Below are 24,927 nucleotides of genomic sequence, written 5' to 3' on the forward strand. Positions count from 1 at the left end.
GTTTAGGGTAAAAATACCCTAGACACGTAGTCAAATCAAAGAGGGACACGTGTCAAGCTTGGATAGGCCCACATGGGCCACTCACCAGCTGACACGTGTCAGCCTTTGGAATTGCGGCCTTCAAGGCCCATTTCCCGAGAAAGCCGCAAAACGGCGCAGCCCACCAAATCTAGGTTAGAGTGACCTAAGAGAGGGCACATTTTCCAACGACCCTATAAATAGGGAGATATCCCCCATTTTTCGGACACATTCAATCATTTATTACACCTACCTTACATTCTCTCACATCAGAGAAAACACCTGATCTCGGTATCCGAGAAGATCCTACTTTACTTTCCGCACCTTTTACATTCTCCAACGCGTTCTAACTTGATCGTCGGAGGCGGAGCTCCAACCACCCGGAGTCTCCGTTATTTTATAGGTACAGACGTTACCAGACCAGTGTTCGAGCTGTAACTCTCTTGAGGGACAAAAACACCCAAAACAATATTCTTGTAGGTTCAGAAACAAGTTTTCAGACACCACCATTATCTTTTTTTACTAGGTATGAATTGATGGAGATAGTAACTCAAGCCATGGGAAAATACACGACACCGATGTTATTACATTATTCACAAAAAATTTCAAATTTCACTTATCATCTCTATTCATTTCAACATTGAACCTAGTAGTAGCTGGTGCTAGTAACCTTGGCCAAAATACTCAAAATTTGTCAAGGACTGCACCAACAAAAGTTTAGAGACGTAAAACTACATTAAAAGCTCTCGGAATAGTAACCTATACAATTTGAACACCGCGTATTCATGTGCTAAAAGGGCAATGGCATTATCAAAATGTCACTTCAAAGTAGCATAAGGCATAAAGTAGTTACAAACTTAAGGAACCTTTGAGACCTCAACCAAGAGTCTGTGCAAAGCTTGTGGCTTCGAAAAGAATGGTGAATGGTCTGCACCTTTGAGACGCAAGACCTGTTCTGGAGGGGCTGCCTTTGTCATTTGTTCTTGTGAAGCGATAGCTATTGCATTATCTTCTGTAGTTTCTACGTAAAAGCGTCGTACAGAACCGTAGTTCTTATCTGTGAGACACAGCTTTTCTAAAACAGGTGAAAATGGTATTGGCCTCATTGACACAGATGCCAGTGCAACATCCTGCACCAAGATATAACCGGTTCAGTGAGAGAGGTATGACTGAGATATTCAATGAACAACATAAGATAACATTCCTTTTCTTTCAGAATTTGTTCATTTGAGTACACCATGCTAAGAGCTTTGCAAATCACCAACTTATCACTTAGTGTCATACATTGTCAGTCATTCCTTGCGGCTCCCTAAACTCTTACGACTAATCAAGATCACTTAAGAAAAGGATAACTATGACTGAATTTCTTAACCACCCTTCCTCCACACAAATTAGGAAAAATCAAAAAAAGAAAAAGGGAAAAAAAAAAAAGGAAAAGGAGGCAGTCTGATTAATCTGAATTAACTTGGTAATATGAACAAGAAGATAACACCAGAAGAAACAAGGAAAAACTAGTTCAAACAGTCGATTAGTGTTGAATTAAGTTTTTTTTTTTCTGGTCACCTATAAGGTTAATCAGAATTAGTTTGTTTGTATGTACAGCAACAAACAATATGGTTCTGACGTGATCGCTAGGGAAGAGATTAATATTATATGTTTTGATCATACGTACATTTCAAGAATTCAAGATAACAATGTGTGAAATTTCGAAACCAGCAATAGCATTAAAATTTCAAAATCAAGAGGGGAATATGATTTACCTTCGACGGGCTTTGGTTAAATAGCAACTCCTTCAGCAATGACTTGTGAAGATCAATAGCAGTTGGAGGATTATTGTTTCCATTTGCATAAAGGAAAATTTGAGCCTGCTTCATTAGATCCTTGGCCTCTTCCTGATGCAAACAACGATAGCACAATTAGGAAACAATACGCGCCCTAAGATTTTTAGAAGTTATCGATGCAATTCTGCACACTGTGCCAATTGACAAAACATGCAAAAGGCCTCTTGTCAAAGCACAAGAACATCGGGTTTCCACGAAACATCTAATGAAAACCATTCCAATATCAAAGTGAATTAACCCCATTCTATCATGCATTCTAGGCAAGAAGTACTAAATAGCCCCATTACATCAAAGCTCTGACAGCCTAAGTAATTTTATTGACACGAACTCTTAGACTTCCTCAAACACGCTATATTCAGAATACTAGAAAATCAGCACAGTGGAAGGATGAAAAAAGAGAGAAATATGTTCAGCTGAGCTGCTGAAGTTCCATTGTGCTTAACCCCTTGTCTTGGGTGTGGCTGAAGTCTTGATGAACCACCACAGAGGCACCAATGACTACTGCCAATTTGCTCAAAAAACAATTGAGGCAGACAATGCAGTTGACAAAGTTAAATTCATCACTAGTAACCCAATTTATTGTCCAAAACTCAAGAAGCATATATATTTTTAAAAATTGAACACCAAAATCACAGGAGGCAGTTGGTTGACTTGGGAAGTGACAAATTTTCAAGCCAGTTCACGAAATAACAACAGTTTAATTGTTCATACTCCCTCTGTCCCTTTTTGTTTGCCCAAATTTTCTTTTTAAGCCATTCCTTAAAGATTGCTTCGTAATATTAATGTACATAAGGACCATCACTTTACTCTCACAAAAATACTTTAGGTCTTACCACTTTTTTCTCTCATTTCCACTCAACCAAAACATTATAATGTGAAATATTTCTATAGGGAGTATATTATAGCTCGCTCACCTAACTGACAAATATTTGCTTCCCAGTGCAAAAGATGCAAAGAAATTAGAAGCAAACCTGCTGTGAGAAGATATCAAGAGCACTTTGGCCATTATTCAACATTGTTGCAGCAATGAAAACAGCCTTTGACACTTTAGATGGAAACAATTCCATTGCATATGATATGCAAGCACCACCAAAATCATGTCCTACCAAAATCACCTGCATTACAGAACAAGAGAAAAAGAATTGAAAAATCATAAACAACTCGGTATGTAAGATTAATTAAAGTGTACAAGAACAATAAAGGATCTTTTGGCAAATGCATCTACCCTGTCCATTTCCTAACTCACTAAGTGTTCGATTGAAATGAGACACATGAACAATGTCAACGATAAAACTTCAATACAGTCACAGACAATTTATAGACCTAACATCAATTATATCTGCTTAGAAATGAAGTTTAACTACATCAATAGAAAGTATATCGAATAACAAAAGAACCTTTTCTCCATCAGCAAGTTTCTCGAGAAAGTCAGTAAGTGGCTTCACATATTGTGCAAGACTTGTAATGCCATTGGTATCCGATGAATGAATTCCAGAACCCGTCAAGTCAATAGCTGTAACCTTATAACCACATTCTTCCAGTAGCGCAATGGTCTTATACCAACACCAAGCACCAAAACCACCTCCATGAACAAGCACAAATTTTTTCGTTTCTAAGCCTTCAAGTCCTGCATCCTGCCATACACATAATTCAATCCAATATAAGGCTTCATTATTTTCAACCGAAAAACCATAATCTTAACTTATTAGCCCTTGTCTAAATAAGTAAATTTACTACCTCTCCTCCGAATTAATATTTCCCGATACATATATATTTTTTAATTAATCATAATTGAAATCCAATCCAATCCTTGAGTTCTTTGCACATTCATACATGATAATAGTTAGAATTGAGAGCACCATATCACTAAAACAAGCACATTAATCAAAGATCCGAGTTTACTTCTTATTTGGGAAACAAAGTCGAAATTATGTTAATAAAAACATATTTTTCATTCTTGTACATTATATCATTCTACAATAACCACTTCAAACCCCATCCACTCTGATCTATACATAAGTAAACAAACAATAAACGGCATAAGAGAGAAATAATTAGCTCCTGATTGGTCCCCCTACCGCCCGTGGCTCGACCCCCACCATCCTTAAAACAAAGAAAAAAAAATCCATGAAACATCCCTCAACTGATCACATTAATAATCTAGTATCATGCTATCACCAAGCCACCACATGCAACCCTTGAACTTAGATCCGCCCTATAAAAATAAAGGATTAACCAAGCACCTGGACTATAGTCTTACCGTTAGAAGTTGGGACCATAAAAACAAGTACACTCTTTTGCACTTAATGTAGCTACTTTCCAGATTTTCAACTGTTTTTTATGGTTTCTTTTTTCTCTAATTCGGCCGACCGAGCTTTATTTTTTCAATTGTAATTTAATGAAAAAGCTATATCAATAAAAAAGCTCACATTGCTATCAACTTAACATCATTATCATCATTTTCTTCTCTTAAAAAAAAAAAAACATCATTGTCAAAAATTTATCATCATCATATTATTCTTGGACCAAAAGTAGTAAATAAACAAACTACACATAACCAACAATAAGGTGAATCAAAGGAAAGGGGTAAGAGGGTTCCAAAAATGATTTTTTTTTTCAATTCTTTTTACGAAAATTTAATATTTTAATATTGTTACATTAATTTTTGCAAATTAAAGGGCAGGCAATTTCGAAGAAGGGTGGCAGCAGAATTTGCTAAACTGGTTTCAGACATACCAAACTTGATCCGCCATTTAAGTAACATTAATTATCATTCTCTTCTTGTTTCCCCTAAACTACTCTTTCTTAACAGTAGTAATTAATTAAACTAATACTCTACAATTTCGCCACCAACAACATGATAATTACTTGGTATTTTTATAATCTTAATAGTAAATTAGAAACAAGAGCTAACCATAAGTAGTATCCGAGTAACTTTTTAGGAGTAACGAGAGTCACAAAGTACAGTGATGCTGACACGATTCGATTGACCACCCTAAGACTATACCAACTAAACATAGTCGACATTGGCGGTGTAATCCCATTGTAATACCAAGGCGATTGACTATTGACCAGATTTTGTTTGATAACAAGAAACAAACACGAAAACAAACAAATTTTGAAAGTTTCAATTAACATTATATTTTAACTTACGTCTTAATCAAAAGATCATATAAAAAGAACACACAAATATTACATTTCCTATAATTAAATAAAATAAAAACAACCAAGATCAATATTAATGATAATTAAAATAAAACAAACAAACAAGCAAACCTGATTAAGAAGCTGATGAGGTTGAAGAAGAGGATCAGTAAGAGAACGAGCACGAGTACTAGAACTACGGGGCAAAGTAATACCACCGTTTTTATTATTACTATTATTGTGTTTAGAAGTACTAGGGTATCTTAAAGAGGTTGATCGGTCAAATGGTAAACCCGTCTCGCCATTACGCTGCTCTTGCCGCTGCTGCTCTAGAATGATCGCAGCGGCGGCAAGAGCTTGTTGATGAAGAACAGGGTCATCAAACTTAAAATTCTCTCGTCTCGACGATCGAATCCTCGACCAACGGTTGCTGTTGCTGGTGGTGGTGGCAGGGGCGGAGGTTGATCGATTGTATTGGCGTTTCGGGTTTTGTTTTTTGTTGTGTATGTCTTCGTACGAAAGGCATGTGCAGAGGTTTCCCATTTTTGGTGTTGCATGAGAGAGCAAAACAGAGAAGAAGAATGCTAGCTTTGTGTACAGAGGTTATGTATTGGTTTTGAGTTTGTTGTTGGTGTAATTTGTTGTGTTGAATAAAGGAAAGGAAAGGAAAGTTGTTGTTTTGACCTTAAATTATGTGAAAAGAAATAAAGGAAGGGTAATCATGTTGGAAACTTCAGCTTGCCGTTTTAATTTGACCTTTTTACTTTTCCTTGTGGAAATGTATTGGCTGTCATGTCCAATTTTTAACTTTTAGGGGAGGGAGAAGGTATGTAAATGAAAGTTTCGGGTCGGGTTGACGGTTTAGCGAAATAGCGGGCTGAGGTCGTTGCTAAAATGAACATTTACTATAGTAAAAATGAACATTTTCTAACTGAAAATATTTTACAATAATTTTATATTTCTCAATAATCAAATATTTATTTTCATACTGTATAATGTTCAATTTTATAAAATACATGTTCACTTTCATGTCATATGATTTTCGTTATTATAAAAACTAATGTTCATATTATTTTTGAATAAATAAATTTTTTGTATTTGTTCAATTGTATAAAATGTTCATTTTTATAATAAGGATGTTCAATCAACATTACCATTTTGTTCATTGTCAAAAAAACATATTGTTGATTTATTTAATTGGTATTAAATCATATAACTCAATTGCAAGATATCCATTCAAGAGAATTGAACAAATCAAGTTATTTAACTTGAAGCTTACAAAAATATTGATGGATAAGCAATAACATCATATGTTCATTTTTATTTATAACTGAAATGTTCAGTTATATATAATATTAAATGTACAATTCTTTTTATTTAATTCTTTGGGAAATTCTCAATGGCACTCTTAAGGTTTCTTTTTTTCTCAATGGTAAATACTAAAAGAAACAAATTATCAATGGTAATCTTCAATTAGTAAAACTAATTCAGTGGTAACATTAATGACGTTAATTCATGATTATTAGCCTAACCCTAGTAAGCTAAAGGCAAAATGACTAATATAACCCTATTAATTAAATATAAAAAATTAAAAAAAAACCCTTGCCACCTCAACCACAATCCACTGCCAGCACCCCACCTTCCCCTGCCAGTGGCGCGGCCGCGGGCGGCGACCCCCCTTCCTCTCTTCTCCTGGCGCCGGCACGGCGAGTCTCTCCTTCCCCGATTCCCTCTCCACCCTCGATTCCCAGCCCAGCCAGCATCTCCTTCCCCTGATTCCCACTTCCCTCGATTTCCAATTCACCCAAATCAAACTACACCACCAACAAATCGCCAACAAACTCCATCAACCACCAACAAACCTGTGACAAAACATGCGACGAAAATCTAGGAGCAAATTCCATCAGATGAAAATCCCGACATGGCAACCCACCTCCCCCCTTCCTCGATTCGCTTGATTTCCCACCTTGATTTTTGGTTGAAATTTCTAGGGTTTTTGGGGGCGAAATTTTTAGCTTTTGATTTAAATTTAGTCGTTATTTGCTCGATTCAAGGTACTTTAGGGGGTTTTTCATCGATTTTTGCTCGAAAATGGGATTAGCTCGAAAATGGGGGTTTTGGCTTAGTAATTCTGGGATTTTCGGTGAAATGCAGGTGGGGTTGAGGAGGTGGAAGGAGGCCGGGTTTTGAAAATGGCGGTGGTAAAGAAGGGGGATTGGGTGGTTTAGGGGTTGCAAGCTTGCAACAACAAAGGGGAGGGAGTTCAGCCCGGCGCTGAGGAGGGGATTTGGGTAGTCGCGGCTGGCGCCGGTCGGGATAAGGGGTTGGGGATGGGCGGACAGAGGGTGGCGGGGAAGAAGTGGGTGTTGTCCTTTTTTTCAAAAAGGGTAATTTAGGCTTTTTTCTTTTAAAACATTAACCATGGTTAATATTTCTTTAAAATGTTTAACTAATATTACTACTAAATAGTTTTACTAATTAAAGATTACCATTGATAATTTGTTTTTTTAGTGTTTACCATTGAGAAAAATAGAAACCTTAAGAGTACCATTGAGAATTTCCCTAATTCTTTTTTTCAGTTTCATAGTCTCTTTATTTTACTCTCATTTTATAAATGTTCATTTTGTATAATGCAATGTTCAAAAATAAATGTTCATTTTTTTCTAGTAAATTTTTTTCTGGTAAATGTTTATTTTCTAGGCACAACCTCATCCAAAAATTTACGGTCAAACACGCAATACGACAATAGTTATATGGTAGATCAAGGTGCAAATGGATTAGACCCAAACAATGCAAACGATATATTTCATTGGAATTCCTTTTTTTATCTCTTACAACTAACATATTTATACTTTATTACTTTGTGGTATTTAAAACACAAATCGAAGTTATCACGTGTCCTCCTTCCCTTTTTCCATTCTTTATAATAACTCTTTTTACTTAATATTTACATAGAACTTCTCTAGCTTCCCCCTTTATGTCTTAAATTAGGGCTGTTTATTGGTCCAAGATCGGATCGGACCGGACCTACCCGGATTGGACCGAAAATCGAAAATTAGAATTTTAAGAACCAAATACCGACCGATTAAGCTAGGACCGAACCCGGACCGGTCCGAAAGAATAGGTCCAAAACCCGGACCGAACCGCTTTGGACCGATTTAAGAATTTTTTTAAAAAGAATACTAAATTTTAAATAAAGTTATGGAAAACAAGAAAAAAGTAAAGGAAAAACTATATTTTAACGTCTTTTTTTGTATGTTTAGTCCAAAAAAATTTATAAAGTCAAAGTTTTTTTTTAAAGCTTATTAAGGATAATTTTAACCATTATTTAAGGTTTTACGCATATTTTTGATAAAAAATCAGTCCGCTCCAAGACAGGGTTTTATGGGTTTTTGGACCGGATCGGAAAAATGAATTTCAAGACACAAAGACCAGACCGATTAATTGGGTCCGGTCCGGTCCATTTTTTCGGTCTGAACCGATTTATGAACACCCCTAGTAATAACTCTGTGTATGTTATAACTGTCACTTAAATTCAACAAATTGAATGTTTTTAACCTTATCCTCTTCTCCCTCCATCTTTCAATTCATAGTTACATCCGTCATTTAATTCAATAACCTCTTATCATCCCCCAATCTTTAATATAAATACAAAATTTCAAGTAAAGGTATGATGAAATAAAGTTATCAATACTATATACTAAAAGACACACCAGCAATGATACGTGTCATCTCTTGGTGTGTCCTTATTTTTTTATTTATTTATTTTTTTTAAAAAATATTTTAATTAAGGAAACAAATCATTTACAAAAATCATATTATTTTTTTTGTACATATTCCATATTAACATGTAGTAATTATTATATTTAAAATAAAAGATTTATTCACAAATATTTCTAAAAAAAAAATGGGCAATTATATATCAAAAATCAAAATTTAAAATAATTTTACAATAAGAAAAAATATAGCTCAGATTTTTTGCCTACTTTTGTTTTAGTTGTGTATTGGAAGCTAAAATTAAAATTGCAAATACCAAATTAACATATCACATACTTTTATTATTTTTCGACTAATTTATGATTATAATACTTCTCAATCAATACTGTATAACTATATATATAATTAAAGATCCCTGTACATGGCAGGGGATCTAACCTATTTCAAGTAATTAGTGAGTTTTAAATATAAACTACTTATTGGGCCGAGCGTGCCCGGATCATTATAAATTTATTACTTTAATTGAACTATATATATTTTGGCGTGTTTGTCACTGAGAGCTTTTTTTTATTTTTTTATTTTTTTGTTGTAAGATAATAGCTTAAGTAGTTTGTTGTTAGTATGAGCTGGTTTGAGTATAAGAATAATTTTTTTACATTAAAATCAACTCGTTGTAAAAAAAATGATACATCAAATCTTTATAAATTTGATGTCAAAATATATACTACTCCATATTGCACAAAAATCTTTTACTCTATAATTACAATTTTATGAATTAATGCACAAAATAAAAATGGAGTAATGTTTAATTTCTTACAAACTTTATTTATTGTGTAATTATTAAGGAGTTATATTCCAAGGGAAATTGTTATGCATATGAAGAGTTTATCAATTAAACTAAACATTAATACATGGAGGTTAATGCATGGAGTTTTTCAATTATTAATGGTATGGTATGATTTGGCACACTACTAGAAAATAGCCAAATTACAACGGAAAAAATTCGTCGGAAAACCCTTTTCCGACGAAATTTCCGTCGGAACTGGTTGTCGGAAAACCTTTTGTAGGAAAAATGGCCTGTACTACCCCGTATTTTTATATGTATTTTTAATTTAAATAAGTATTTCTTGTAGTATTTAAATAAGTTGAAATTAATTATTTATGAGTTATATTAAAGATCCAATTATTTCTTTTAATAATTTTAAAATACTTTATTTTATAATTTAAAAATAATGGGGCATATAATTTTATAAAAGGTAATTCTTAAAGTCAATGATATCTAAAGAAAAGTCAAAATAATAGTAGTTGGAATAGGAAAGGGATCATTAAGGGTAGGAAATGAATTTTAAGTAGGAGGGTTGTTGAGAAAGGGTATAAATACCATAATATGAGTAAAATCAAACTTTGCCCAAGGTGGAAATACCCAAAGGTAATTCTCTCTCCTCTTATTTTCTCTTTCTCTCTCTTATTTTTCCCCTTCCCCTTATTTTTTTTATTCACCACCGCCGACCACTACTGAACGGCTGCCGCACAACCAGCAAGCACCGGCGGCAGCGACGGCACCACCAGCGGCGCGGCAGCAGCCTAATGTGGTGTCGGGGCTGCTACTCGGCTCTCGAAAAAAAATTAATTCTTTTTATTTTTAATCCAAAGCTAGCCTTAAATTAATTGTTGTTTTTGGGTTTTGTGATGATTTTATGATGTTTGATAATAAGTATGATGTATATAAATTTTTAGATTTGGTTTTAAATTAAAAATCCCCAAATTACAAACCCTAGATCTCTAAGTTTATGAATATTGATGAAAATTAAATATGAGTGATTTAAATTATTGAAATAGGTGTTTTAAAACATATTTACAGTAAGTTTTGATGATTTAATAAAGCTGAAATTTTTGTATATAAGCCATAATTAAGTTTCTTGAAAGGATTTTTGACTACTCATTAATTGGGGATTAAAGTTAGGCTTTTAAATTAAATTTCAGCTTATTTTAAATGATTTATGAGTGATTTAAGGAGTGTATATATTGCTGGAAATTTGTATGGAATAGGCATTAATGGGCTTTGTAATTTTGGATCGTAGGAGATTTCTAAGTGAGTGGCTTTGTGTAGTCGTGGCGATTTTGAGATCGTATTCAAGGTACGTTCACGTACTTAGCAATTATTTGAATATGTAGAAGCATGCTAGGCTTTGATTTATTAATTCCAATTAGTATCATGATAGGTATTGATTGGAATTGTTGATTTGTTTAATATTGGTGATTGAATGGTGAAGTATGGATTATTTAATTTGTGGTGATTTGATGATTGGAATTGATTTTGTTATCATGTTGGATATGGACCACACTTTTATTATTGGCATGATTGAGGGCATGTTTAATTAAACTAAATGTTTAATTTGGTTTGGAATATTGAAAGAGTAGAATTTTATTATGGTTCATATAATTTTTATTGATGCTATGAGCATGAGGAAAGAGCTATTTAAGTGTCTAAGGACACGAGGATTAAATTACATGTTTGGTGCCTAAGTGCACTTAAGGTGTTTCCAACAGCGAGGGATAAGATTTGTGGCACATTATGCGTTTAAGGTATCTTTGACATCAAGGTAGATTAAAAAGGGTTCAACGTTAAAGATTATGTGGTTTCTAATCATTTAAGAATGAAATTGGTATACTTGGTTGCTTGAATGGTATTGATTATTGTTATTGTTATGGTTTGTGAGTCATCACCAACTTAAATAATATGTAAATAATATGAAGTGAAAGAGATTACGCACCAAAACTCTAGGAACGTATATACCTTGAGTATGAACATATGGGGCGAGTTATGCGACTATATATTTGACCATAACTTCTATTGGGAGTACAGAACAATGTATATTCCTTTTTATTAATGCGCAGGAATTCCGTCACTTGAAAGTGGTTCTTTATACCTACAGTTAGCTCCCGTGTTAGTACCCCTTTATTGGGGCAGGTTAGGGGGAAACCCATTCGATGCGTAATCAAGCTAAATAAATAATTTAGTTATTTATTGAATGTTCATGTTGTATGTTGTATGCTTGTAAATAGGTGCAACAAGGTAAGTTGTGTGTTTGATAGGATAAAAGCATGTTAGTGTGTTTTGTTACGCTTATGTACTCAGCTTTGCTGATTGTGTGTTTGCATGTTTGTTTGGCCTTGTCTTTACTTTGTCCCTACGACGACCCATTTCTAATGGCGAGTAGTGGGGACAAGTAGAGATAAGATTTTCAGGTGATGAAACATATTCATGATGGGCATGAGTGAAGAGTGAATTATGCTTAGTTCTCATAGGAATATGATGTGTTTTATTGCTTTATTATTATTTATTTATTGTGCTTGCAAACTAACGCAAAGGTTTTGGTATTTCTTGGTTTTAATAAGGTCCTACAATGGTTCCAAATTGTAGGTTGGCTTTGTTTGACTTTGGTATTGTTTAGGGTAAAAATACCCCTTACACGCGGTCCAATCCCGTAGTGACACGTGGCCCAATCAGAGGATGACACGTGTCCCTATGGGAAGATGACGCGTGTCAAGCTTCAGGAGAGCACCTGAAATGAGAGAAAAAGGCCTTCTTACCTTAGAAGCCCCAAATCCCGAGAAATCCGCAAAACGGCACTGACCCCTAGACACGTTGTATTACTTGATTGCGCCGCCAATTAAATCGCGTCATTCTAGGGCAATAACCCTAAAGGGCACTGTTTTCCACCCCTATAAATACCCCAATCATTTATGATGGGGGAGTGGAATGTGACATAACATTAAATAGAGCACTAAATAGCTCCAGCTTCTCTCTAGCTACTTTCTCTCTCTAGTCTTTTCGATTTCCGGTTACTAACTTAACCGTCGGAGGTGAATATTCTGTCACCGAAATATTCGTGGTTTGCAGGTGTTCGACTCTTGCTGCCAGCAGAAGCGTGACCAGTGTCCTGAGGGATTCCAAAAAACCCCGAAACATTTGGCGCCGTTTGTGGGGATACTCGTCCGTAATGGCAATAGACGGTCAGACACCTAATGCCGGCCCTGGCCCTGGTCAGGACGGCCATGTAGAAGATATAACTACAATAATCAATAAAAGTGATCCTCTGGTCGCTTCATTCCATGAGGCCGAGGATCCTCTAGTTACTGCTGCCTCTCTAAAGGTCGCTCTGAATAAACTTCGAATGGAGTTGGAAGAAAAGAGGCCATCTACCTCCAGATAACCGTCTAGAAGGGTGGAAGATGGCCCTCATAGGAATCAAAGCAGGGCAACTAATGTTGTGGATGCTGGGAATACCCCTTTCCGCCAGCCGCATGGAAGATCTCCTAGGGTGCCACGGACGAATCGGTCCAGGCTCCTCGAGAAAACGCAGTCGGCTAGGGGGCATAACAGACAACCTCAAAGGGAGGGTCCTGAGCCGTCTCGACGCTGGAGGGACGCAAGGGAGTACCTCCGGCATAAGCAACGGGAACGGGCAGCCCAGTCGGACACGGCCTCAACTCCCACGATGCCGGATGAATTCTCTAATCACTTTCTTTCCCAACATACCAGCTCGGCCAGGACTAGCGGGAGTCAAGTTGTTCGTACTCTAACTCCCATTCCAGTTCAACCAATTCAATATCAGGTTCCCGAGAATTTTAATGCTTTTCTGTCGCATAACCCCCATGTCCTCGGACAATATGGGGAAGTTGCCCAGCCGTTCGTCCAGGTGCCGTATTTAGGCGGATCGGCTGGACAAACTCAGCCCCATTGATTGGCAAATGCGTTTACTGAATCTTAGAGACAAGCCGCCTCCGTTTTCTCAAGAGATCCTTAACTCTCCTCAGCCTGCGAAAGTGAATAGTGTACTCGTGGGTGCTTATGTTGGTACAGGTACCCAGAGGAGCACGCCACTTAGTACAGAAACTTGATGTACCTGCAATGTGTTGATGACGCCACTTGGTGCAGGTGTTTCCCGGCCACCCTGAAGGGCATGGCGCAAGACTGGTTCAACAGCCTGCCGGCTGGGTGCATTAATTCTTTTACTACTCTAAGCATACTGTTTGTTGGAAACTTTTCATACAACATCCCCCCAAGGAAGAACAGTCTTAATTTGGCTACAGTTGTCCAAGGAAAAAACGAAAGATTGCGTTCGTACGTCCAGAGATTTAACTAAGAAAAAGCCCAGATTCAGAATCTTTCGGATGAAATGGCCTACTCAAAATTTCTTCGGGGATTAAGGCATAATGGTTTCAAGTTCGATTTGGTCAGAAAGAAGGTCTGGACATACGCAGGAGTTTTGCGGGAAGCCGAGGCCTATATAGAAGCAGCTGATTTTTGTTCGCTTACCAAAGCAGTGCAGCCGGGCAAGGGAGCTGAGAAAAGCAATCTTCTCGGCAAGACTCGGCCGGGAACAAAAAGGAAGGAAACAAGCGAAAAGAAGTTTGGGTGGCTGATGATCAGCAGCTAAAGTCAAAGAAGGTTAAGACGCACGAGCCGCAATATGAGTTCTCCAAAGACTGTTACTCAATCCTAATGGAGATTAAGGATAAGTTTTAGTTTGAGAAGCCCCAACCTATGAGAGGCTCGGCCCACTATCGCAAAAAGAACAAATACTGTCATTACCACAAGGACGTGGGACATGACACGAACGATTGCATTAATTTGAAGAGATTGTTGGATAAGATGGCCAAGAAGGGCATGTTAAACTCGTATGTTTTAAAATCGAAATTTACTTACACTCGGACAGACAACAAATCCGAGAAGAAAAAAAAAAGCAAGGTGAAAAGGAAGATGATGAAAACAGTACAGATTCCGGTTTGGTGGCCGTAATATCAGGCGGCTTTGCTGAAGGCGGCCCGACCATGAAGGGTATTAAGCAGGATGCTTGGAAGCTCGGCAAGGTAATTCAGGCCGAAAGGGTGAAAGTTGAACCCTTTCCAGAGGTGACCGCCAGTGAGGCTGACCGAGGCGAGGTCAAGGTCTTGCACAACGACCCCATGATGTTTGTTATGAAGATAGCCAATTTAAAAGTTGGCCGGATACTGATCGATACGGGAAGCTCATCTGATATCATCAGCTTGGCTGCCCTGAAAAATTTGAAGTTCCCAGAAGACACTCTCAAGGACATCACCCACCCTTTGGTGGGGTTCGGGGGGGGGGGGGAACATCATTCACCCAGTTGGACAGATAGATTTGCCCATCCGATTCGGGCAGAAGGGGGAAGGAAGGGACATGGTTGTCTGTTTCCTAGTGGTCAAAGTGCTAACTGGCTACAATGTCATACTCGGCCGTCCCACACTGAACGCAGCAAAAGCCGTAATCGTCCCCTATCTGATGTTGTTAAAGTTTGAGAGGTCGGACGGGAAAATTGGTTCAATTCAAGGAAGTAAAAAAATGGCTAAGGAGTGTAATCAGCTGGCGGTAAAGCCCACAGTACGCGGACAAGGAAAACTGTCCGAGCTAAAAACCGAAGAAGGGTCACTCCAAGCATACCAGGTCGGCCAGAAGCGTAAGTCGGCCATGGCCGACCAGGCATAGCAGTTACTGGCCGTCAGTCGGCTAGAATAATTAAGACCCCAACCGGCAGGCGATCACCAAGATATAGTGCTTGACCCCGATCAACCTAGTCGGACTGTCAAGGTAGGCACTATAGCTATGGGTCTGCTAGGAGACAACCTAGTCAAGCTGCTAAGGGAATTTAAAGATGTGTTTGCATTTGAAGTCAGTGAAATGCCAGGTATAAGCCCAGACCTGGCCGTGCACAAGCTAGCTGTAAATCCACTTGTTAAGCCCGTCCGGCAAAAGAAGCGGAATCACGGGGAAGAGAGGAATCAGGCGGCCGCAGCCGAAGTAAGGAAGCTGCTGGACGCCGGTTTCATTTGGCAATGTTACTATCCTGATTGGGTAGCCAACGTTGTACTGGGTAAGAAGCCGAATGGAACTTGGAGAATGTGTGTAGATTACACAGACCTCAACAAGGCGTGTCCGAAGGATAGCTTTCCTTTGCCTAAGATTGACCGATTGGTTGACTCTACGGCGGGACATGCTCTTTTGAGCTTTATAGATGCATACTCCGAATTCCACCAGATCCCATTGTGGGAAGAAGATCAAGAAAAAACAGCATTTGTGACCGAGCAAGGGCTGTACTGTTACAAAGTCATGCCATTCGGCCTTAAAAACTCCCCTGCTACTTTTCAAAGACTTGTCAATACGGTCTTTAGGGATCAGCTCGGCCGGAACATGGAGGCGTACATTGATGACATGATTGTCAAATCCAAGGAGCCGACCGAACATCTGAAAGATCTTCGAGAAACGTTTACCGAACTCAGGCGGCATAAGATGATGCTGAATCCAAAGAAGTGTGTCTTTGGTGTTGAGTCCAGCAAATTACTCGGATTTCTAATCGATCAACAAGGAATTGAGGCCAACCGTGAGAAAATTCAAGCTGTCTTGGACATGAAGTCGCCGAAGACAATCAAGGAAGTGCAAAGATTGACGGGCTGTTTAGTCGCCCTCGGTCGATTCTTGTCAAGATTAGGGGAAAAGTGCCGATACTTTTTTCAGACTATCAAGAAGAAAGCAATGTTCGAGTGGACAGAAGAAGCCGAGCAAGCCTTCATTCTGCTGAAAATCCATTTGCATACATTGCCTCGACTCGTCAGTCCACTCAAGAATGAGAAGCTATACATGTACCTAGTTATTTCAGAACACTCTTTAAGTGCCGTCCTGCTTGTTGAAAGGGACGGTTATTAGATTCCAGTATATTTCATCAGCCATGTTTTACATAATGCCGAGCTTAGGTATCCCCCCATTGAAAAATTTGGCCTTGCATTGTATATGGCGTCAAAGAAGTTACGGCCGTATTTTCTGGCGCATTCTATTGTGGTCTATACGGACCAACAACTTAAGAAGCCGTTTTAAACTTTGGAAGCTGGCGGCCGCATGCTTAAATGGGCCTTAGAGCTGAGAGGTTTCGACATCACATTCGAACCCAGAAAGGCAATCAAGGGGCAAGCCTTCGCTGATTTTTTGGCTGAAATGACTCGGCCGGGCTTGCAGCTGGCCGGAGACCAAATCTGGAAAGTTTATGTGGATGGTAGTGCAACAGCGATCGGATGTGGCGCTGGGATTATTTGTCAGTCTCCCAAGGGAGATAAGTTCGAATATGCAATGAGATTTCAGTTCCAAGCATCCAATAATGAGGCCGAGTACAAAGCCCTACTGGCCGGGCTTAGAATGTGTAAGTGTAGGGAATATTTCAAGCATTATGATAACCCCAAACTTGAACCCCACTGTGATCATACACTAAAGTACGGTGGCGTTCCAAAGGGAAAGACAAAGAGCAAAAAGAGTCGCCAACAAGTTTTAGGAACTTGTAAACCCAAAAGACAATCCAAAAGGACCATCAACTACTCCATAAGGTCTTGAACCAAACAGGGTCCGGGGATGAGGGTACGAATCCAATCTACAAAAGAAAGGACCCGCCCTATAAAATAGGCCTCTACTTTGTTCTGCTCGTATTCATGTGCGCTTTTCGAATAAGATACAAACATTATATTAATCCTACCCTGTTTAATTTATGTTGGTTGAATATTAATGCACAAATAATACTATTATTGGCGATCACTTGAATTAAAATCACATTAGCCTAAACCAAATTAATAATTATCTTATTAAGCGTGATTTCAAGTACAAATTCCCTTTAAACAAGCATAAAAGGTGTGATCAAGCAATAACAAAATATAATCAAGCAACATAATAATAAACAATAAATAATAATGATGATAGCATGATAAGGCATAATAAATCTTGATAATAATAGCAAGATCCTAGGCATGATACTAACAAGGTTAATAACAAATCCTAGCATGTCTCTAAGCAATAAAGATCAAAGTTTTAAACCTAACATGGTACTAACATGATAACATGATATTAGAAATAAGTAAAGGCATCCTAAACATGATACTAGAAAGCATTAAAATAACATCCTAACATGATACTAGGAATCATAAAACAATAATAAACATGTTTTCTACATTGAAAGAGAGTAATAAGATTACATACTTTGAAGCCTCGTATCTCTTTCTAATAACAAAATACACGAGTTAGTAAACTTCAATGAAAATAATAAAGAATAATTAAAGAATTAAATTAAAATCAAATTAAATAAAGTTTAGACTAGTTTTGGACCAAACCCTCAGAAATTATTAACCTTGCACGTCTAGGGCGAAGGCAACTTCGAACTTGGCTAAGAGACTCTAAGTCTTGTGAATGCGGAATATTGTATTTAAAAGCTAGTTTAGAAAGAGAGGGAGAAAGAAAGCATATATTGCTCAGAGAGAGAAGAGAGAAAGAGTTGGTGATTGTGAATGATGTTGGTAGATGAAGATGATTTTTGAAAACAGGGATTCGGACGCTATTTATAATGAAAATAATCCGGAAAAACATAGAATTTGATAAGGAATAAAACTCCACGCTGTCGCCAGGAACTAACTCTGTCGCGATGCGACAATGACTGTCGCGCGGCGACAGGGTCTGTCGCGCGGCGACAGGGTCTGTCGCACGGAGAAAGGGTCTGTCGCGCGGCGACAAACTTGTCGTTTGGCGACAGCCTGTATTAGCGCGTTTTTCTTCACGCGGAATCCGATCTTTAATCAACTTGATCTACGAAATCCGTACAGAAGATAAAATACATTTTTTTAAGATAATAAAACCATATTTTATTCCAAATAAAAATCTTTTAAAGATAATTAATTATTAAATCTAACAATATTAGAATTAAAAGGAACTTTCTAGAAAATTCTAGAAAACTATAATTAATCCTAATAATTTTAGGAATAACAATTAATATTGGGCCCTCCTCTAGATCATTGGGTCGTATTAAAAATAAATAACTGGGCCCAGTTTAGTACTTTGGCCATAACTTCCTCATTATTCATCGGAATTGGGCTTATAATATATCGTTGGAAAGGTCTCTTCGAGCCCCATCCTTCTACACCATTATTGGACCCTTATCATGGACCAAAATAAACTGAAATGGACGTTTTCATAAAAATAGAGTGGGTTTTCGAAAACAGAAAGAAAGATTTTAATAAAAACTAAACCGCAACACTTGACTTTCGAACCACTTTCACCTAATTCGATAGTAACACAACGTGCAAGGCATTCATCACTGGGTTTGGTTTTGGGGAGACACAATTTGGTGTCTACAGAAGCCCCCACTTTGACTGAGTTTGAAGAAACTTATGTTTCGAAAAACGAGAGTCAAAGTATCGATAGGGACGGAGAATGATTCAAAATGTTCTGCAATTCCAAATCATTCTTATTACGCCGATACCTGTAAAACAATCATTAGTTAAAACAGATAAAAGAGTTAAGAAACGCGTATCTTGCACCGTCGAGCACATGTCTCTAAAAGTAACCATCTTGTTGTTGCTTCATTTGTTGTTTGTGACAACACCCACAGTGCCTTGTGAACGCCATCGTTGAAGATAACCATATGTCGTCGCCTTCAATATTCTTGGTGACAATCCTCCACAGTATTTCGGGAACATCGTCGAAAATAACTGTATGTCGTCATCTCCAGGGTATGGCCATACATCGCCACAGCAGTATGTCGCCGCTATAGACAATCTCTTCTTTACCTTGAGGGATCGCCGAAGGTGGTCTTGCTTCGCAATCTCCACTATTTGTGACGCTACCTCGTCACGACCGTACTTCGCCGCTAAACAATTTCCCTTTATGTTGAGACATTGCCAAAGAATCACTTTACCTATTGACCCTTAATATCATTATTTATCATATTTGTGCCGGTACTTTGGTGCTTTTGTCTTTGTAAACCATTACTTTGGTGCATCAACTGAACCAATATTTTGGTGCCTTATTTGTTGAACCATTATTTCGGTGCCTTGAACCATTATTTCGGTGCCTTGAACCATTATTTCAGTGCCTTATTACGAGCCAATACGTAGGCGCTTTAAGTTAAGTGAGACGATCTTTCATCAAGTCGATCACTCAGTGCATTTTGATCAAGCTGACTAAATCATGTCAATTGCTCAAAGGGGCTAACTGGCGTACCAAGGAACCCGAATTACTAAAATGGACCCACAAAACCATAGGGAAGAGCCTAGCACTCTGTCGCCGCTCCTGCGCTGACCAGAAGTGCCCGTCGCGAGCTTTTGCATCTGTCGCCACGCGACAAAGTCTGTCGCCATGCGACAATTCTGTCGTTTGGCGACAGAATCGGGGTTTTAAACCCGTCTTCTTCTTCTTTCTCATTTCGCTGCTCTGCTTCACAAATTTCGCGAAAGCTTCAAATTACTCGTTCTTGCTCATTTCTCAACCAAATTCGCTCAAACTTGTTGCAAATCGAAGCTTTTCTCATATATTTTCCCGATCCATGTAAGTTTTGCTCAAACTCTACTCGGTTTTTGACGAATTACGCGTTCTAATTCGCGAATTTTCCAAAAATTCGAAAATCATTTTGCTTAATTTGCTTTGCTCGTTGAATTTTATGCCTTGAATTTGTTTAATTATGCTTGCATATTACTTTGGGAGTACTTTGAGACTTGTTTGACTCAATTTGGTGAAGAAATAAACAATTCACCATTGTAGGACCTCTTAAGGTCGTGAAGAACAATGTGGGTCGTTCTTTGCATTTTGACTGTTTTTACTTGTACAATTTGTCACAATATTCATCCTATGTTTGCAAGAAATTATTTATTTTCTCAAAGAACACTTCCATGCTTGTTTAAGAGTTTGCTCTGTTTTTGTACTACGTACTCTGTTTTTTTTAACATAGTATCATGCGGCTTAGGCGAACTTTAGATACTGTAGAAATTTAAGTTTAATTACTTTTACATACTTTAGCATGGCTAGATGACGTGGTTTCGGTTCTCGGTCGAGAGACACACGTCGAGAGGACGAGCCCACCAGCGAGGGCGAGGACGTACCTTCTACTTCCGGGCTGGGTGTCATGCCTGATTGGGACGAGCGCACTCTATTTCACGCGCCGGTTTATCATCTCTCGGAGAGAATCCGACGAGGTCTAGCGAGTGGGAGGACCCGTAGCCACGGCTCGGGTAATTCAACCATCATCTCCCTGTACGACAACTTCATCTGCCGCGATGAGGGACTTCGTAGTCTTTGGGAGTCATGTGGGTTGACTCCTCTGCTGCAGGCCACTCGGGCCATGTTTTCATACGATGGGGGTAACCTCGTCGTCCGAGCTTTGGTGGAGTTCTTTTGGGACACCACTAACACTTTTCACTTTCCCTGGGGTGAGATGACAGTCACTCCAGCTGACTTTAGTCTCATTACGGGGCTAGAGTTCCAGTCTACTCCTCTACCTTTCGACGCTGGCGTTACTGTTTACTTGCCGGAGGTTTTGGAGTTATTGGGGCCGATCGTTATTCGGGCCCAGGCTGAGGCTCAGTCGGGACAGCTGAGTTCCCGATGTATCCGTCGCTGCAAGTTGGCTGCAGCTTTCGAGGATGATGCGACTACCCGAGAGCAGCGGGTGCGCATCTTTGTGCTGATTCTGCTATCAGGGACATTTTCCCCTGATTGAGGTAGTAGAGTACTTCTATACTACCTGTCTGCCGTTCGCGACCTCCAGTTGGTCGGGACATATGACTGGGCCAGCATGGCCTATGCTGATTTTTTACTGGGCTTGCGGCGTTCTTGTCGTCACAAGGCCTTGTCTGGAGAGATAGCCCTTTCCAGTTTCTGGAGGGTCGTAGAGGTACATCTCCTTTCCTTTTGAGGTTTTAACTCTAAATTTAGAAGCACAATCTTTACTAATTTTCATTTGTTTCGTATAGATCTGGTTCTACGAGTATTTTCCTTCTCTTGCGCCTGCGAGGCCTTCTCCTCGCGCGCTCCCCATTACTACTAGTTGGGGAGGCCGCAGAGGTCCGCCGGAGGTGCTACGCCTTCGAGAGATGATCCTCACGGTGGGTTTTTCTTTAATTCTTACTTTCTCTTTTATCACCTTTTAGCGTTAGTATCTTACTTAGTGATGTTTCAGGAGCCTAGCCCGGTATATCGACCTTGGGCTGCTTTTCCTATCTCTGCGCTGGCGGCGCAGTATACGGCTGAGCGTCATTACGTTCTGGGGACATATGGCGCGGTGGTCTACCTAGGGGAGAGGGTGGCCATCCAGCACTCCTCGGATACTTTCGTTGTTCCCGCTCCTCCACCTCGGCATATGTTCCGCGATGCCTCGCAGCGGGATCGTGCTGGTGGACCTACTCGGGGTACTCCTTGGAGGTCTTACGTTCTCCTCGAGCAGAGTTATGAGGAGGACCTGCTACCGTTGCTAGCGCCGGCTCCTGTCCTTTCAGAGGAGGCAGCGGTATGCTTTTATTCGCTTAGTTTATCTTTCTTAGGTAGCCCCCAAGTATCTTTCTAACTTTATTTTTAGCAGGCTGGTCCTAGGGAGTTCATCCCTCCGAGGATGTCTATACGCTACCAGGGTACGTATGGACCGATCAAGGAGCTTATTCCGCCAGCTCCAGCGGGAGAGCAGTTTGTGGAGCGGTCTATTCATCGTCACCAGACTCGAGTAAGTAGTTTTTTTGTATACCATCCTTATGTTGGCTTTATAATTGTTATTGACTTTTGCTATTTTGGCAGTTCTCTCGCGAGGTGGTGACGGCTATGGCCAGGTGCATTGACGCCTTTCGCAGCCAGCTTGTGAAATTGCGGAACCGTGCTACCTGTCGTAGTAACGACGCTGAGGAGGTATTACTTTTACTTTTACTGCTTTTGGCTTTGTTTTCGTTGCATTTGCTAACTTTGATTTACTTTTGCAGGGGCAGCCTATTCCTTCTCCACGCACTCGATCGAGGCCCGAGCCTAGGAGGGAGACTACTAGGTCCGACTCGAGGCGTCGCCGGACTACTTCTGGTGGTCGAGGTGGTCGTTCTGAGGCCGCCGCTGTAGAGGATTCGGCGTCATCACCTGAGGACATTCCGAACGGGCCAACCGTTCGAGGTGGGATGGGTGGTGGGACATACGAGTTTGGCTCGTCGTCGCAGCAGCCTTTGCAGCCCCATCCTCTTTCCGTCGGGTTTCAGGGTGAGGTTAGATGGCCTGGTCCTGAGCTGCAGTTTGCGCCGCCTAGTGGTTCAGGGGGCGATGATGGACATACTCCACGGAGTAGGACATTTTTCGATACATTCGGCATCCCTCGCGACTTGCGACCTCCGGCGCCATAGTTGTACCTGTGTTTATTTATTGTTGACCTTTGTAGGACTTTGCCTATTGTATTTATATGACTCATGTACCAGACACTTGTATATATATATGCATTTTATTATTTATTGAACATTTTATTTGCATTGTGTATGTAAGTGTGTGAGAAAGTGTAATTTTTGCGCAAAATTTTTCCGTCATTTTTAATATTAATGGAGGGTACCGACTCTCTCCCCCAAAAAAAAAGAAAAAAGAAAAATGAAGGCAAGCTTAAAATTAATAAGCTTTAATATAATAATAATAATAATAATAATAATAATAATAATAATAATAATAATAATAATAATAATAATAATAATAATAGGAGTAATAATAATAATAAAAATTAAAATATTGAGGGTATGAGAAGAGGAATAGAACAGTAAGTCAAGTCAAAGTCGAAATCAAATACGTAAAAACACGGTTTCCTACGCGCAATAGGTGACGCTGCTAAGGAATAAACTGGTGCCGCGTAAACTATCCTGTCGCCACGCGACAGGCTCTGTCGCCACGCGACAATTTTGTCGCCTGGCGACAGACGCGCTTTCCTATTTCCTACAGGAATTGAAGTCTGTCGTGCAGAAAAAGTTATAAATAGCCCCCGAATCATCCGTTTACTGCATAATTTAACCAGCTTATTAAATAGTTAATTAACTAGTAATCATGCCTTTAGCTAAAAGAACCTTTTGTGGGTACATGGATGAATGGTGTCGTCACCTAACTGCTAAAGATAAAAAAGCATTAGATCTTTCTCATATGGGGGGTATGTTTGGAGTCAAGGGGATGAGTCTTGATATTGACTTTATTTATTCTGCCATAGACTATTGGAATATTGATACTCATTGTTTTAGATTTTTTCATGATGAAATATGTCCTTTACCGGAAGAATTTGGGGCCATCATAGGTTATTATTCCACAAATCTTGCGGTGATGCCTAGAATCAATGAATATTACTATAAAGATTTCGAACACTTTTTTGATTTGAGGGGGACGGCTTTAAAACACATAGTGCATGGTAACATAGTTAATTTGACAGAATTTGCACATTATTTTTATGATAATCCCAATCCCGATTTCCGTGTCTATAAAAGAAGGGCTTTCCTTTATTGTTTATTTAACCAATTGCTCTTAGTGAGTGGTAAAGATAATGAAGGGCAATCGATAATTATATCTGTTATAGAACAAGGTGAATCTGGGAGAAATCCAATGCCATTAATTGTTGGAGAGACTATGCTGTGGTTAGATGCACTAAGAAAGGATTCAAGGGCACCTTTAAGAGGTTCTCCAATCTTATTACAGGTATAAAATAATGTTATGATTAATTTATCAAGAACTAAAGAATATTATTTTTTCACTGTAATGTTAATTTAAATACATATTTTCAGATATGGCTCATGGAGAGGCTGAAGCTTATTAATCCTCCTGATGATATTCACACATATGTTCCAAATTGCATAGTCCGCCAAAAGAAACGATTTTTGAAAATCGGTCGCCGTGAGTGGAGCAAGGTGTTCGCTGCCGGTGACTTTACCATAAACTGGGTTGTTCCTTGGTGGAGGATTGAGGCGATGATTGGTTGTAGTAACCAAGCATATTGTCGTCTCCCGAGCTTGTCGAGACTAACCTTTTACTTTCCTTGTAGAGTCATGAGACAATATGGCCTCGCACAAACCATCCCTACAGGAGATCTTCGCCGTCCTTATGAATTTCCTGTGTCACAAGAGATTGAGCGCTTTGATGGATACTGGAGTGGTAGGCCCTTATGGGAGGTGATTACTCATAAGGAACCACCTTGCTTGTCAAATAAAGTGAAGCAATGGCTTGATGGAAGATTCCAAAAATCTCAAGGTACAATTGAAAAGACCAATGTGAAGGATCGTCTAGGTGACAAGAAGGTCCCTGCTAAAGAACGCCTAGGGGAAAGAATTGAATTCAAGACTCCTATTATGCCTAGAAAGAAGAGTGCCAAGAAGAATCAAGAAAAGTCGACTCTAC

At 39.1% G+C, this 24,927-nt stretch overlaps 1 protein-coding gene across 1 annotated transcript; it reads right to left on the bottom strand.

Moving 5' to 3' along the window:
* Positions 1 to 604: 604 nt before the first annotated feature.
* Positions 605 to 5,712, bottom strand: LOC145584905 (putative methylesterase 11, chloroplastic). The gene is made up of 5 exons (XM_081641687.1): positions 5,136 to 5,712; positions 3,257 to 3,493; positions 2,831 to 2,974; positions 1,779 to 1,910; positions 605 to 1,148 (listed from the first exon to the last, which is right to left on the bottom strand). Exons 1-5 carry the CDS (start codon positions 5,544 to 5,546, stop codon positions 876 to 878), a joined length of 1,197 nt encoding a protein of 398 aa, XP_081497813.1. The 5' UTR covers positions 5,547 to 5,712; the 3' UTR covers positions 605 to 875.
* Positions 5,713 to 24,927: the final 19,215 nt, after the last annotated feature.

This window comes from Chenopodium album, chromosome 16, assembly GCF_948465745.1.
Source record: "Chenopodium album chromosome 16, dcCheAlbu1.1, whole genome shotgun sequence".
Classification (NCBI taxonomy): Eukaryota; Viridiplantae; Streptophyta; class Magnoliopsida; order Caryophyllales; family Amaranthaceae; genus Chenopodium; species Chenopodium album.

Bases quoted from the DNA above. Each gene is read 5' to 3' on its own strand.
- LOC145584905 (XM_081641687.1), bottom strand. From the start codon at position 5,546: ATGGGAAACCTCTGCACATGCCTTTCGTACGAAGACATACACAACAAA. The intron at 2,975-3,256 runs GTTCTTTTGTTA...TCTGTAATGCAG, and splicing joins AACTTGCTGATGGAGAAAAG to GTGATTTTGGTAGGACATGA. The intron at 1,149-1,778 runs GTAAATCATATT...ATCTTGGTGCAG, and splicing joins TTAACCAAAGCCCGTCGAAG to GATGTTGCACTGGCATCTGT.